Source organism: Anoplopoma fimbria, chromosome 16 (assembly GCF_027596085.1).
Source record: "Anoplopoma fimbria isolate UVic2021 breed Golden Eagle Sablefish chromosome 16, Afim_UVic_2022, whole genome shotgun sequence".
In the NCBI taxonomy this organism is placed as follows: Eukaryota; Metazoa; Chordata; class Actinopteri; order Perciformes; family Anoplopomatidae; genus Anoplopoma; species Anoplopoma fimbria.
The window spans coordinates 11,896,189-11,908,397 of NC_072464.1; the positions used below are offsets into that span (position 1 = coordinate 11,896,189).

A 12,209-nucleotide genomic window follows, 5' to 3' on the forward strand; every position below is an offset into this window, starting at 1 on the left:
AGCTGGAGAAGAAAAAAAAAAAAAAACCATGTAAAGCAGTAAAACTTATTGTTAAAAAAAAAGTCATGGTCATGCTTAATCTACTGTTGACTGGACAGAGGACAAAAGAAACGCACTCTCTGGGACAGTTGTTTATTAATCCAGTCAGACACACAGTGATGTTTGCCAGCCTGGAGGCCAAAATGTAATGACTGGACTGGTCATACAATGGTTACTGATAGCAGCGCAACAGCAATCAGATAGCAGTGTCTGCTAAGCTTCTCCTTTGCTGCGCTATTAAACAGATTATTACATTATTAGAAGTGTTTGTCCTCTTCCAGTACGTAAATTACCAAGCAAGGCACACCCAGATAAGCCTTCAGGTAGTCCAATACATAACACAACGGCAGCAGTAAAAACAAAAGCCAAAGATTAAGGCCTGTGGTGTTTGCTCCAAACACAGCTCTGTAAAGGAAAGCTTTGTCGCTGCACCCACTTCTAACGCCAGAAGAAACCGCAAGCTCCTGAACACCCTCAAATCATATTTAGACTTGTGTTACCGGCTTATTATGACTCATTATACAGATACAAGTTCCCTTCTTGTTGAGAATTCCCACCCGAGCTGATTGTGTTGTACATGCATGTCACTATGAAGAGATTAGGCTGAGTAATTATCTTCTGACAGGTGAACAATGCTCCAGAAAAATTAAAGTTATCAAAGTGGGCCACTTGACAGTTGACTTTGGGTATGAATGACACATAGTGCTTGTACTAACTTCACCTAATTAAAAAAAAGGTCTTTAATTGAGACCACAAAATCATAGGAGAGCAAAATATTTAACAAATGAATTAAACTAATCTTGAATTACGCTCTCATTTTTAACTTCTATTTTAAACAGTTGTGGGGAAAAAAACCTGAAAAAAACATAATAAAACAGCAGCCCTCGTGAGTAAAATCTTACGTATTTGGAGTGTTTGCACACTTTTGTAATCGTGTCCATCTGCCTAATCCATTGACCCAGCAGCTACCGCCTGCAAAGCTAATGAAATAATCAAAGATTTCTGATACAGCGCACAAAACAAATAGGTCTGTATCAACAGCTCTGTAGTCCAAACACAACACAGTCCAAGAACTAGTGCAAACAGTATCTATTCAATATGATTGTTTGCTTTTTGTTTCGGCTCACAATAAAAAGATAGCACACCATTTACAATTTTTTTAAAGCACATTATGGCTTTATATTAGGTCATATCACTAAGGCTTTTTGACTGAATTGGCCTCTTTGATAAACAGACGTTACTTCCAAGCAGCGACTTTTGTGATGCCAGTTTATTCAGTCAGAAATAATATCCCATAAATTCAACAAACCAAAAGCCTGTATGACTAAATGCAGAGCCACTGTAATATAAATTCTGATTAATATCTAGCAGTTCTTCGTCTTATTTATAGAGGGATTACATAAACATGTCAATAATATGATGATATTATGAAATATTTGAAAAGAAAACAATTATTACTTTTTTGTATGAAAATTGTAACTAATTGTAATTTGAAATCAGAAATTATCATATTTTTAACCTGATAGAAAAAAACTAACTATGGAGTTTTAGGGCAAACATATTATGGATGTTTGTAAAGTGGATCATCACATGGCAAAGTAAGTAACAGTCTGCTCTCTAGTGGTGAGATGTTAGCACAATAACTTCTACAGCCTGTCCCACTGAATGTTAACGTCTCATAATCATCTCATCGCTCCTGTACGTCCTTGACCACGTTATAAGTAAGTTATGAGTAATCAATCATCTAAATGAGAACTTGATTAAGAAATGAGCCACTTACCGATTGGATTGATATCGAAAAAGTGCACCGGGGTCCGAAGTATGGCATCAAACATGCTGTTGTGTAGGGTTTGGGCCGAGCTCACCAGGACATTAAAGAAGACCAAACTGCGAAGGAAGCCAAACACTACTGAAGTGGCTGTTAAACCTGCCAAAAGCACAGAAAAAAAAATCTATCAGCATACCACAATGCTATCATTGTACCTGTTCGAAGGTCAGCTATGCATTTAAAGTTCCATCTTCCAAAGCAGATATATTCCACTTAAGTTTTTCCTTCTATGATGATTTCTTTTTTGTCTACAACGCCGATCTATCACTGTGAATACAAAGCCTGAAAGAGTGAAGAGGCTGGGAGTCACAAGGAGACAATCAGAGCAATCCAATAACAGAGAACAAGAAAAGCAGTGCTATCTGCCTGTACAGCTGAGACCCATGTACACATACAGCGGGCCTTGAAGGCCTTGGGAAAAAGCCAAAGAACTGTGTATCTGTTCATTGAATGGCTGGCATATTCAGAGCCTCAATAGTACATGAAAAGCAATGTGCGCTCAGTGGGCTTCACCTGCGTAAACACCTAGGTACAGGTCAAGGTCCAGCTCCCGAGGAAAGCTGCCATTGAGGTGCTCTGTCACATTGATGTGCTTCTGTTCAGAGGCCCTGCAAGTCAGCCACAAAAGAACCAAAAATCCACAAGGACAAATAAACACAACGAAGAAAGAACGCTGGAACATGAAGGCACAATTCAGAACACATCCTTTCCCATCCTGAAGCACAAGGTCAGTTTCAACAAGAGACGTATAATGCCAAGAAAAACAGTTTGGTTCAGTCGTCTTCTATTAAACCATCAACCCTTTCCAAGCTCAGGAAATGTCAGTGTGGCTTAGAAAACCTGCTATTCTCAAGAATTATTGTTTTTCTTACAGGGTATAAAATAAACAAAATCTCACCAGCAAGCAAGCCACCAGTCATGTAGAACAAATGTAATCTAAACAAGCAAAAAAAAGAATGTCATAAATAAACATTTATCAAGACAATTTATTACATTGTTCAATTTTATCTAAAATAAAATTAGGATAAAGATAAATGATGCGTTGTATTTTTTCCAAAATTGATACAAAACACACACACAAACTAATTGAAGAAATTGACTCACATGTGCCAGTGCATTGAGTAAAATGAGGACCAAGAGGACCAGGAAGTTAGCGCCTGCCCTGAAATACTTCACATACAGAGACAGGCCGACGTTTCCTTCTGAGCGGCTTTCCTCCTCCGTTGGTTGCACTACCTACAGATAGACACTAGTGTCAAAGCAAGTCTTCCAGCAACAATCCAGATCAGGCTGTAATGAGCAGCAGGGTAAGGGTGAGTACCTTCTGCCCTCTAGTGGCTGGTAGAATGCAGAACAAGCCTTTTCTCCTCAATGAGATTGCTATGAATTTATACTTTTAAGCTTGATGAAAACTGCTTTTAACAATTAAAGCCAAGTATAAGCAATTTATTGTTTCCGCTCAACCTACCACTGCAGGAGGCTCCGCTCCTTCAATTAAGGTGTGCCGAGAGGAAGAGAGGGAGGATTGAGAGGACATTGAGTTGTCAGAAAGCGTACGGGGGAGGCCGGAGACTGTCCCAGAGATGGGAGTCACACCCTGCCTCTCCTCCTCCAGGCCATCCTCCTCCTTAAGCAGGGATGTGAAGTCCAGTCCCGAGCCCTGCAACTCACTGTAGGTCCCACTCGCCACCATCTGACCCTGAAAATGAGGCACCGTTAACAGCACAAGAACTCACACACATAGCCATGGAAATTTCAGCATCTGTAATTGACATGCTATCTAAACAGAAGGAGAAAGGCCCCTGTCAATATGACCAATAAAAAGAACATGTGCAGTATGTTACATTTCTTTTTTCCTATACATTTAAACGCATACAGAAAGGCAAATCCTACCTGACACACAAATTCCTCAAACGTGTTCTCTACGCAATAGAATATCATCCTCATTGAGGCTTTTCACAGAATGTTCTTGAAAGTCTTCCGCCATGTCGGATGTCACAGTTATTATATAAAAAAATATTCAATTAAAAGTAATACATTTGTGTCATATCAATGGATATTATAAATCATTTTCAAGTGTTTTACCTGTGCTTCAACTGTACAGTAAGTCAAATGTGTTTTGCTTTGTTCTTTTGCTGTGATAAATCTGATAATCAACATTATTATTATAACTTATATCAACTCTGACTAAAATGACTCTGATTTTAATGGTCATCATTAGTATCCACTGTCACTGCGAATCCAAGCTGACTACAGCTGGTGTAACTACAAACGTTTTAAAGCAACCTTTAAATAATCTTTAAGTCTACAGGGGAGTTTTTTTGATACACAAAAGATACATTTTGGGTATACTGTAATGTTGCTGAAAAGCTAACGCGTTACGAAATGTAAACAAATTTGACATAAGGGATGCTACAAGACAGTGACTGTAAACAGATGTAAAATGACCATGATTAAAACTATTTGAATAGCAAATATTCAGCGTAATTGGAGCATAGTTACCAGTAACACATCTTTTATTGGCTTATTGGATACACTAACATTCTGTTTTATCACCACCTGAGCACTTTTCTTTACATGTAAACTCAAACATAAACACACACCTGCTTTAGGACAACGATTTGATCTGCAGCCTTCAGATACTGCAGTTGATGAGTAACCAGGATACGAGGCTTCTTCCTCAAAAGTCCACAAATGCACCTGAAGAAAACAAATATTTCTATCCAGAACTGAAAAACTCAGGATTTTAACACATGATTAACTGTAGTTTCCATTGGATTTATCCATGGAAAACAATGAGGAGATGTTAGTGACAAGACGTACTCTTTAAAGAGGTGCCTTCCCACCTCAGCATCCACAGCACTGAGAGGGTCATCCAGCAAGTAGATGTCTGCATCCTGATACACTGCTCTACAAATACACACAAAAAGGAGGTTATCCAAGGTGTCACTTACAAATAAAAATGTGCATTCCTATATCGTGATTCAGCACACCTTGCTAAGCTGACCCTTGACTTCTGTCCACCACTGAGGTTGGCCCCTCTGTCCCCGACCATCGCCAAGTCACCACCTGGCAACAGGTCCATGTCCTGAACAGGGTCCAAATGCAACCCTTACCAGTTATCACCAAAAACTGGACTCACCACAAGCTCGTTTTTCTAATACCTAGACTACGGGGCAATAAAATGCAGCGGGGCATGTGATAATCAGCAGTGATTCTCACTCTCTTGAGGGCGCAGGCCTTTAGAACTCTATCATACTTCTGGGGGTTGAGTTCTTTGCCAAAAAGGATGTTGCTTCGAATTGTGCCAGGTAAAATCCAGGGCTGCTGAGAGACGTATGTCAGCTCTCCTTTGACCTTGACCACACCACTTTCATGACTCAGTTCTCCCAGGATGGCACTGAGGAGCGAGGACTGACATAAACAAACACAAAACAAAAAACTAAGATTTAAAGAACAATATTTGGAACTTTTTTGGGGATAAGCTTAATTAACTATCTTTTCGAGAGTTACAGTAGATATGAAGACACCACTGGAAATCGGTAAAGAACTGCGCAAGGAGCTAATTAGTTTAGCCTGGTGTTTAGTTGTAGAAATAGTTACAGCACATAACTCCAAGTAAAGAATGATTTCTGCTGCATGCATACAAGCTAACTATCTAGCATGTAGCTGACCTTTGGCTTGAATAAGAAACGATAGCACTACTCAGATACAAAAACAGGATAAATTTATGGTAAAATGAAGGAATCTTGCTATTTCCTACTAATATTAACGTCAATGTCTCCATGGTGTCAGTCAAATCTAATGGCCCCAGTGACATTTTATTTGGCATTCACCTGCTGTTAAAATAAGTCAAACCTCAGCACTGACTCAACACTATACTGCTTACATAAACATTGATTTAGAGTTAACATGTCTCTGATTTATCATTGTGTGTGTGCATTACTATGAATCCTAGACTACAAAACAGATCTGACCTTGCCAGCCCCGACAGGTCCAATTACTGCCAGGAGCTGCTCTGGCCTCACTGTGAAAGACACGTTCTGTAAAGTTGGAGCCTCTAGAATCTGTAAGAAAAAGTAAATGAACTGAAACTAAGTCATGTAGCAACTATTCACCAAGTCAGACAGACCATTCTAGAGGCGCCTCACAATCTGTACAGCGACACTCTTTATCCTTACTCAGACCCTCTCGGGGGGGATTTAAGGATTGTTGCACGTGATATACAGCAATAGCAATATACAGATAGAAAGGAGAGACACTTTGCCAACAGTAATTCTCACCTTATCCCAGTAGCATATTAAATCCTGAATCTTCACCATACAGTCCTTTTTTTCTGTCACAGGAAGCCCCAGATGCTGAGGAGCAACTTCATCCAGCAAAAGAAAATTCTTAAAAGAAGAATCCCATCCAGATTATTATTTTCCATTGACAGAGATCAACACACACTGGTTATAAATAAGTCCTCCCTCTGTGGTGTATTTACCTGAATCCTTCTAATGCTGATGAGAGACTCAGAAACCTTCTCTATGGCAAAGGGAAAGAAGAGCGTGATGGTGAGTCTGACCGCCCCGTAGAGGGAAACAGCCATAAACACTCTGCTAGCAGACAACTGGTTCCCAGTCAGTACGTAGATGCAGACGGTGATGAAGACGATGATCTTGCTGGCCACAAAAAAGGATGCCATGTTCAGGCCACGCAGGTAGGAGCTCTTCATGATCTTGGATATTTCCATTCTGTACAATAACAAGACATGTTGTCAGTAAACACTGTTTAACGTTCATTGTCATTCACAATAATGGCTGAAACAGGATTTGATATTATATGCTTGTCAATTAGAGGGCCAGTGTGTAGGATTTAGGGGGATAAATTGGCGGAATAATATTCATAACTATGTTTTCATAGGTGTATAATGTCCCTGAAACTAAGAATCATTGTGTTTACATTCAGAATGAGCACTTCATATCTACTTAGGGAGATGGTCCTTTTACACGGAGTCCACCTTGTTGCACCACTATGTTTCTACAGTAGCCCAGATCGGACAAACCAAATGCAGGCTCATGAGAGGGTCTTTTGTGATTCTCATTACCTGAAGGCCACCGTCTCTCTGACGCACTTGGAAAGGGAGGGGTGAGAGAGGGACAATCAGTTGGTTGCAATCTGCAACCTCACTGCTAGATGCGACTAAATCCTACACACTGCTCCTTTTAATAAGAGAACATTACAAAGGCGAGTTAATAGATTTCAATTAAATTTAATAAAAAGGGAATTCAGGTTAGTTTTGGTGTACCTTCTGACCTCATCCACCAATGCAGCAAAAGGCTTTTCCCACCCAAACATCTTTATGACGCGGATCCCAGAGATGACTTCATTCATTGTACGTATTCTGTCATCTGTTAAGACTGCTGTCTCAGCCCTAATAACAAGTGACACAAATGGCAAAAATGGCACCAGTGCAACACACAACATGAACCTAAAAGTCAAGATTTCTTTTCTTCTGTATTTGATAAATATGCTGACTGACTACAAACCTGAGGCTAGAGAACAAGAGACCGAACATAGTCTGTATTGGCATCAGGATGAAGAAGACCGCCATTCCCGCAAGGCATGATGGGCCAATCGCATACATCAATAATAATGTCACTGTTGCTGCTTGTATAGGACCAATCCACAGAAAGTGCAAGTATAACGTTACCTGTAAGAAAACAATGAAGATAAAAAATGATCTCACAAATAGGGCTGGCCGATAATTCCATATGATAATTTATCGTCTTTCAATGGAATCATAACATGATGAGATCCTATATCGAGATATCGTGATACACAATTACGTTGTCTAAATTGATAATAACAAACATAACAAATTTCTTTAAAAAAAATCTGAAAATCTTATTGCACCTAAGCTCTTACTTAAAGTGAGGAAAAGCTCAGTACTTTTCATTTTTCAAGTATTTATACAAAATCATGTCACATGGTTACTTCATATAGAACATTAATTTATCGAATTACCAGAAAACATGATGGTATGGTGATGTATATTTTTATCAAGATATGAAATAACCTATTTCATGATAGAAGATTTTGGCAATATTGCCCAGCCCTAGTCATACATTGTGGTCTTATATTATTGAATGAGTCACTTGTGAAATATAGTGTTAAAGACATAAATAGAGATACTTTCAGATAATTACCTCGTCAAATTTGTTGACATCGTTGGATAAGAGGTTCACAATTTGTCCTGTGGTAGTTTTGGCAAATGCTTTGCTGTTAAGACAAAGAGCCTTTGCAGAACAAAGGTGTTATATCAAGAAATATTAACCACAGGAATATGACACAGGATATGAGGAATATGAGGATGTCATTCATACATACATGCAACTCATAATGACTGACCTTCCGATAGATCATGTGGCACATGGCCACACGAATCTTCATGCCTGCTCGCTGGACGTGGTAGAAATATAGATGATGAAGGGCGGAGAGGGCGATTGTTGACAAGGAGATTCCCACAGTGTAGCTGTAGGCCTCAGAGACTGCAGCTGTGTTGCTGGGGTCATAACTCTCAAAGTACTCAATTATCTTCCCAAGTAGCAACGGCTGAATGACTTTGATGACTTCCTGATAGAAAGTGAGATGTAAGGCAGATGTGAAGGTCTTCTTAAATTCTTGACAAGGTATTCCTTATTGTGTGTCGCATTCTTGTAGCTTAAAGTATGAAGTTTTTTGCCAATCTAAGAACCTGTGAAGCTAATCAATATCATAGTCCGATTCAAATCATATAAAATGAGTGAGCCTTTTAGAGTAGTTACACATGTTGACTGTGAGCCTAACTTGTCAGATTGTCCTGCATTAAAACAGTTCTCTGTACACGTTTAGTTTCACCGTGAGATTGCACTATACCTCTATAAAGATGTATATTCCCATGAGTGCGTATGATCTCCAATAGCACTGAACAAGAACTTTGGCAAGTCTGGGTGGGCGCAGATCTTTTGCCGCCTGTTGAACCTCTCTGTTCCAGTACCTTTGAAAAGTCAAAAGAAAATAAATGATTTCTCCCAGTCAGTAATCTTAAGTAATGATGCAGTGATACTCACAATAATGCACTGTTGAACTACTGAATATGTCTTGAGAAAAACACAAGATTTCACATATTTCAAGCAGAATAATGTGCTTGAATGGATGTTCATTGACTAAGTATGCTTCTTAACTACTACAGATTTTGGTGTTTGGCTGTCTACATAAGGTTTTTTACTTGATAGAATATTTATTGACTCAATTATTTTTAGCCCTGCATTATAAAAAGGCTCTATTTTTGGCTTTTGCATTGGATTGAAATCCATTTAGATCTGAATTATAAAGAAATAACTTTGTTTTGTTGACCAGCTCTCTCTTTTCTATCACAATTTAAAGCTATCCATTCATTACTGCAGCTGCAGAATTTACTATTGGTATATGTCATCATAAAGTACTTTCACCGTACTCTTCCATCTAGATTCTCAACTAAATGGAGCAGGCATCCTCTTTCTGGTTCTCTATCACCCTGGTCGTGGGTGGGGGAGGTGCTGATATTTTAAACTGGTCACACTTAGATGATTATGAATTCAGTAATCCCTCATGTGATAGTTTGAGAGGCACTGTCTATATATAGGTGGGCTCCCCTCCAAGAACAAAGTGACTCTGACACCAAACCCTCATAGGGGGTGGTCTGTCCTCTATTTAGAGGGTGGCCAGGCTGAGAGGTGCCAGGTAGTGACGGGGACTCTGGTTGTATTATTGCCGGGACACTTTGGTACCAAGTGTTTAGTAGCCAACTCTGGTTGGCTACTAAACACTTGGATTATGTCCCAGTGGAGAAGGAGGTCATTCCAACATGGCCACTGCTTAGTATTAGAATAAAGTTCTGATTGTTGTTTGGATGTAGTAGTTTTGAGTACTATGTACTCACAACTGATCACTATATGATATGAAATTGGATTCCTGTACCTCAGAAACAATTGGATAGATGGGGGACACTTTTAAAATCTGCTATCATGGAAGTGGATGCCAGGAACCGGCAATGAATGCTAGTAAGAACAGGGAACGATCAAGCTGAAGAGGTCTTAGAAGACATTAATCAATGTCTTACCATTGCAGCTCCTCCCCGAGTCTATGTGACGCGTCCTCTGGGAGAACTTTATACATGTCATCTTCTTCCAATTTCCTCTGGTACCCAATTTTGAACAAGGGATTCAGCCAACTGGAGAGAAAGTTGTATTAAAAAGTACGAACAGTAGTTGAAAATAATTATTGAAATTATTGTTTACAGAAACTATTAAAACCTAGTTTTAGCTCAATGAGGCAGCATGGAGAAAAAAAAAAGAGGTAGAAAGTTTTCAGTCTATTGTTTTCACGAGAAGACAGACAGAAATACACAGTGATACTAAGCAGTGTGGCCCCTACAACATTTTTTGAATTTGTGCTGAAAATGAATTGATTCAGAGTTTTTGTATCATTAATGTAGGTGCCAGAGTGCATTAAAAAAAACATCAAAATAGACTAACAGAGCTGGTTTATTAAAAAATATTGTGCAGTCGGGCCCATGTCTCGAATCCATTTTATCTGATGAATATTATTTATATTAGTTTATGAACTGACCCCTGGCCTGCTGTCATTTTGCAAAAGTGTCCCGGCAATAATACATTTATATATCTTACTGTAATAAACTTCTAAAACTGTATACTTCTTAATTTACATACAGAAATATACGTATAAAGGTGTATTACTGTCTCTGTATCTATCTCGAGAACAGTGCTACACAGCTAAATATATTACTATACTTACTACTTTTACTTTACTAATGAAACCACTGTCATGCTCCATGATAATCAAGAAATGCACAAGTCAGCCTGTTGTGATTTAAGACAACGGTGATACATTTAAGAGCCTGGGCTCCCTCCTCAGTGGTGGAACAGTGTGGTTTATGTTTACGCATGGACGGATGCTCAGCAGCTACCTGTTATCACATCCAGGGGACAGCCTGCCTTTTGAAGGGCCACAAACTGTCCCACAGGAGAGCTCTCCATTCAACCAACGTCAAACACGGCTGTCGCTGCGAGCCGCTTTTCTTACCAGAAGAAAATCTTGGAGAGAAGATTAGCTGAAGCCGACGGATTATCCTTCTCCTCCTTCCGCAGTGGTGCCATGCCCCCCCAACAGTAAAAGCAACCTGAGGACTTTCCTGCGAGCTATGTGACAGGAGGGGTATCGACAAAAGACTCAGAGGAGTAAAAAACCCTGACAGAACAGCTGCTGTGAACTCCAATGTCTGTCAATATCCCACCTACAGACGCTCAGGACAGGATTACTACAGGAGACGCACAGTCGGCTTGGCTCACTGTCAGGTGAGCGGCGCGGCGCGTAACCACGCCCACCGCCCGGGGATTGGCTGATGGAAGTCTCCAAGACTTCCCAAACTCCTTCATGTCATGAACTCCGACCCCTTTAACCCAGACAATCGTTATAAACACAAAAGTAATACAGTAAAAGTAATATAATCAACATTGTTTTCAAAAGTAATGCAAAATGTAAATGCAACTACAAATGCAAAAGAACTATGATATAATATATATATTATATTATATTATATTATATTATATTATATTATATTATATTATATTATATTATATTATATTATATTATATTATATTATACTAAAAAGATATACATATTTCACTATTTTTTTCCGAAAATAAGACTTCATATGACTCAATAAAATACAAAAAAATATCTGGTGATGTGACTATTTGTGCTGTTTGAAGTGTGGAAAAAGTCACCACAGATTCCAGTCAACTGTTATATCACATATTTCCCTCTGTAATGTAGTTGAGTAGAACATACATTAAAAAGGGTTCAAATAATATGGATTATTGCTCTCAATTTTACCTGATTGATTAAATTATTAGTTTGACCTATAATTATGAATCAAAATGTACCAAACCTTTCTTCTTTTTAATAACTATATCTATTTCAAACAAATCATATAATCTTTAGATGATTAAAAAAATGGGAATCTGCTTAAACATACAAATGTAAGCTTTATAAAGTTTTTATTTTTTGTTGTTGGTTTACCCTTTCCCCCATAACAAATTTTCACTAGTGGACAAGATATAGTAATCCAATTCTTAATCTCTTAGACAGTTGAGATTTAAAGAACTATGGATAATCAAGATTGTGTCATTGGGATTTGATTACCTTTAGAAAGGACTTCCTCAGGTCCTCATCCAGTCACCTCTATGTCACCTGTCATATGGACAAAATTTAATATTCAACAGAAGTCAAGTCACAGAGGAAAATGAATTTTCAG

At 38.7% G+C, this 12,209-nt stretch overlaps 1 protein-coding gene across 1 annotated transcript in view; it reads right to left on the reverse strand.

Annotated features, from left to right (window-relative positions):
- LOC129104166 (ATP-binding cassette sub-family C member 4-like) overlaps positions 1 to 11,188 on the reverse strand; it is a 34,931-nt gene extending 23,743 nt beyond the window's left edge. The window contains exons 1-19 of the mRNA XM_054614713.1: positions 10,976 to 11,188; positions 9,993 to 10,103; positions 8,768 to 8,888; positions 8,261 to 8,485; positions 8,059 to 8,148; positions 7,399 to 7,562; positions 7,158 to 7,283; positions 6,354 to 6,603; positions 6,151 to 6,258; positions 5,845 to 5,934; positions 5,090 to 5,281; positions 4,861 to 4,955; positions 4,691 to 4,777; positions 4,471 to 4,567; positions 3,336 to 3,566; positions 2,972 to 3,103; positions 2,766 to 2,803; positions 2,381 to 2,475; positions 1,820 to 1,966 (exon numbers count right to left, since the gene is read on the reverse strand). Coding sequence (XP_054470688.1) covers positions 1,820 to 1,966; positions 2,381 to 2,475; positions 2,766 to 2,803; positions 2,972 to 3,103; positions 3,336 to 3,566; positions 4,471 to 4,567; positions 4,691 to 4,777; positions 4,861 to 4,955; positions 5,090 to 5,281; positions 5,845 to 5,934; positions 6,151 to 6,258; positions 6,354 to 6,603; positions 7,158 to 7,283; positions 7,399 to 7,562; positions 8,059 to 8,148; positions 8,261 to 8,485; positions 8,768 to 8,888; positions 9,993 to 10,103; positions 10,976 to 11,049 — 2,473 coding nt within the window. The 5' untranslated portion in view covers positions 11,050 to 11,188. The remainder of the gene's footprint in view (positions 1 to 1,819; positions 1,967 to 2,380; positions 2,476 to 2,765; positions 2,804 to 2,971; positions 3,104 to 3,335; positions 3,567 to 4,470; positions 4,568 to 4,690; positions 4,778 to 4,860; positions 4,956 to 5,089; positions 5,282 to 5,844; positions 5,935 to 6,150; positions 6,259 to 6,353; positions 6,604 to 7,157; positions 7,284 to 7,398; positions 7,563 to 8,058; positions 8,149 to 8,260; positions 8,486 to 8,767; positions 8,889 to 9,992; positions 10,104 to 10,975) is intronic.
- Between the last annotated feature and the right edge of the window lie 1,021 nt (positions 11,189 to 12,209).